This window comes from Frieseomelitta varia, unplaced genomic scaffold (genome assembly GCF_011392965.1).
Source record: "Frieseomelitta varia isolate USP_RPSP 00005682 unplaced genomic scaffold, Fvar_1.2 scaffold_1461, whole genome shotgun sequence".
NCBI lineage: Eukaryota > Metazoa > Arthropoda > Insecta > Hymenoptera > Apidae > Frieseomelitta > Frieseomelitta varia.
In genome coordinates this window covers 1-3,290 of record NW_025109152.1, presented here as the reverse complement: position 1 = coordinate 3,290, position 3,290 = coordinate 1, and the positions used below count along the sequence as shown (strand labels likewise).

Sequence of the window (3,290 nt, the reverse complement as noted above, 5' to 3'; positions counted from 1 at the left end):
ACAATTTTTTTTTTTTTTTTTTTTTTTGTCACAAAAAAATGACAGACGTACACCGGCAGCATTTTGGTGGCGGTGAATCCTTACAAAATGTTCGACATTTACGGCCTGGACCAAGTGAAACTCTACGAGGGACGAATACTTGGCACACTGCCACCGTGAGTTACCAACATTACAATTTAAGCTTTAAAGTATAATAAATTTATAGCAAAGGAATTAAAGTGCAAGGTTCATACGAGTTTCTATTGATACGCTTTGTTAAAAATCACTCGAGTACCTAATAATACGCTGTTATAATATATAAAATTTAAATTTAGTATAGAAAATCATAAACTGGTCATTTTGGTCATTTTGGTACTTCTAGTACTAGCTCGAGTTAATTAAATAAAATACTAAACACTTCACACAATTCACGCAACAAATTCAGTCTTCTCTTCTTATCTACTCGACATCTTTTCGTTTCTATCGTGCTGTATCTAATAATAAACTGCAATAAATGGATAAAATTTCCATAGAAAATTATAAATTGCTCCACTTTGGTAGTTCTAGTGTTAATTCGAGTTAATTAAAAAAAAAAAAAATACTAAGCATCTCATACGCGACATCTTTTCGTTTCTATCGTGCTGTATCTGATAATAAACTGCAATAAATGTATAAAATTTCCATAGAAAATTATAAATTGCTCCACTTTGGTAGTTCTAGTGTTAATTCGAGTTAACTAAAAAAAAAAAAAAATACTATAGTATTTCATACGCGACGTCTTTTCGTTTCTATCGTGCTGTATCTGATAATAAACTGCAATAAATGTATAAAATTTCCATAGAAAATTATAAATTGGTCCACTTTGGTAGTTCTAGTGTTAATTCGAGTTAACTAAAAAAAAAAAAAAAAATACTAAGCATCTCATACGCGACATTTTTTTCGTTTCTATCTGTGGTGTAGGATACTTCATACATTAATACAAGTTTATGCAATTGCAGTCATCTGTTCGCCGTGGGCTCGTCGGCGTACAGTCAGGTAACTGCGGCGAACAACGCCAGCGCGAATCAAGTGGTCGTCATTTCCGGAGAATCCGGTTCGGGAAAAACGGAATCGACGAAACTCGTGATGCAGTATCTAGCCGCGGTAAATCGCGCGCCGAATAATCTCGTCACCGAGCAAATCCTCGAGGCGACGCCCCTGCTGGAGAGCTTCGGGAACGCGAAAACTCCCAGGAACGACAACAGCAGCAGATTTGGAAAGTATTTGGAAGTATATTTCAGAGAGTGAGTATCTCGGAGTTTTTAAAATTCGCGCGACTCCAACAGCACGAACGAAATAGTATTTTTGGGCACCTCGTATGTATACCTCGAATGTCCCATAGCGGTGTAACCGAGTAGATGATTTTACGCGAAAAAAAAAAAAATGAGTCGAAAAGAAAGATATTTTCATATTTATATATATGAAAGTATATAAAGTACTCGCAAGTTACGAGACACCCAGTATTTACACTTCATTCAATTATCCAATTAAGAAATTAAGAAATCTCATTCAAGTCGCTGTGCGAAAAAATCAGCATGACCTGTGTCATATAAAAAGAAACGATTAAGCTGAAGATTTCATTCAACCGATTCGCCAATTATTTTTAGCGGAGTGATAGTAGGGGGAAGGATAACGCAGTACCTCCTCGAAAAGAGTAGGATAGTCACGCAAGCGCCAGAGGAAAGGAACTATCACGTGTTCTACGAGCTGTTGGCTGGTCTCGACCAGCAACTCAGGGACAAGTACGGACTGCTGACGCCGGACAAATACTTTTATCTGAATCAGGTAACCTTCGACAGCTTTCAACGTCATCCGCAATGCGGACCAAGTCACTGAATTTAAATCGTCAGGGTGGGAATTGCGAGATCGATGGGAAGAGCGACACTCAGGACTTCAAAGCCCTCCTGTCTGCCATGCAAGTGTTGGGATTCACGTCCGAGGAGCAGGACACGATCTTCAAGATCCTCGCCAGCGTGTTGCACCTCGGGAACGTGTACTTTCATCGGAAGCAGATGAGACACGGCCAGGAGGGCGTGGAGGTCGGCTCCGACGCCGAAATTCGCTGGGCTGCTCATCTCCTTCAAGTGAATTCCGATGGGATCATCAGAGCGCTCACGACCAAAACGACAGTAAGTCGTCAAGCTAGCTGTCTCTCTGTTCCGATTGGAAAACAACTGAGAGTTTACTCGTTCGCAGGAAGCAAGAAACGAGAGAGTTTTCACGGCGCTGAATATCGACCAGGCTCTGGACGCAAGAGATGCGTTCGCCAAGGCTCTGTACAGTTCGCTGTTCTCCTGGCTGGTCGCTCGTATCAATCACATCGTCTACAAAGGGACGAAACAGACGGCCGCCATCTCGATACTCGATATATTCGGCTTCGAGAACTTCGCGGAGAACAGCCTCGAGCAACTGTGCATCAATTACGCCAACGAGAACCTTCAGTTCTACTTCAACAAGCACATATTCAAGCTGGAGCAGCAGGAATACGCCAAGGAGAAGATCGACTGGACGACGATCAATTACACTGTTCGTTTCTTTCATTGTCTTTCTTTTCTCTTCATTGTGGTAACTAACGATATATTGCTTGGACAAAAAGATTTTTTTTGCAAAATTTACACAAAAACAGTGGCATCATTAATTTCCGAGATATTTGACAAAATATGTTCCATACCCTCAACTTTGAGGATAGTTTTCTTCTCAACGATTTTACATTTTTATTATATTATTATATATACATATTTGTTATATTTATATTTAAATTATTATATTAATTTGTTAATTTATATTTATATATCTGTTATATTTACATTTCATATTTTTGCCTCATTTCATAAAAATCGGTGATTTGATACTTATGGTATGTTGCCACGTGAGAAATTTCCTTTCGCTCGATACACAGGACAATTTGCCGGTGATACACCTGATAGCGAAGAAGCCAGTGGGGATCCTTCATCTGCTGGATGACGAGAGCAACTTCCCAAAAGCGACCGATCTCTCGTTCTTGGAAAAATGCCACTACAATCACGCCCTGAGCGAGTTGTACTCGAGACCGAGAATGAACTCCGCCGAGTTCGCGATCAAACACTACGCTGGGCAAGTTTGGTACAACGTGGAGGGTTTTCTGGATAAAAATAGAGACACGCTGAGACCGGACGTCGTGGAGCTATTGATAAGCAGTAAAATATCCGTGAGTGTGTTTTTCTTTTCTCTCTCTCTCTCTCTCTCTCTCTCTCTCTCTCTCTCTCTCTCTCTCTCTCTCTCTCTCTCTCTCT

The 3,290-nt window shown here is 40.3% G+C and overlaps 1 protein-coding gene across 1 annotated transcript; it reads left to right on the top strand.

Annotated features, from left to right (window-relative positions):
- Positions 1 to 36: 36 nt before the first annotated feature.
- LOC122534197 (unconventional myosin-XV-like) lies at positions 37 to 3,205 on the top strand (the record flags this gene model as incomplete). Its single annotated transcript, XM_043664585.1, has 6 exons — positions 37 to 155; positions 978 to 1,262; positions 1,626 to 1,803; positions 1,869 to 2,147; positions 2,215 to 2,544; positions 2,918 to 3,205. Coding segments are annotated over exons 1-6 (1,428 nt in total), but the record flags the coding sequence as incomplete, so codon positions are not given.
- Positions 3,206 to 3,290: the final 85 nt, after the last annotated feature.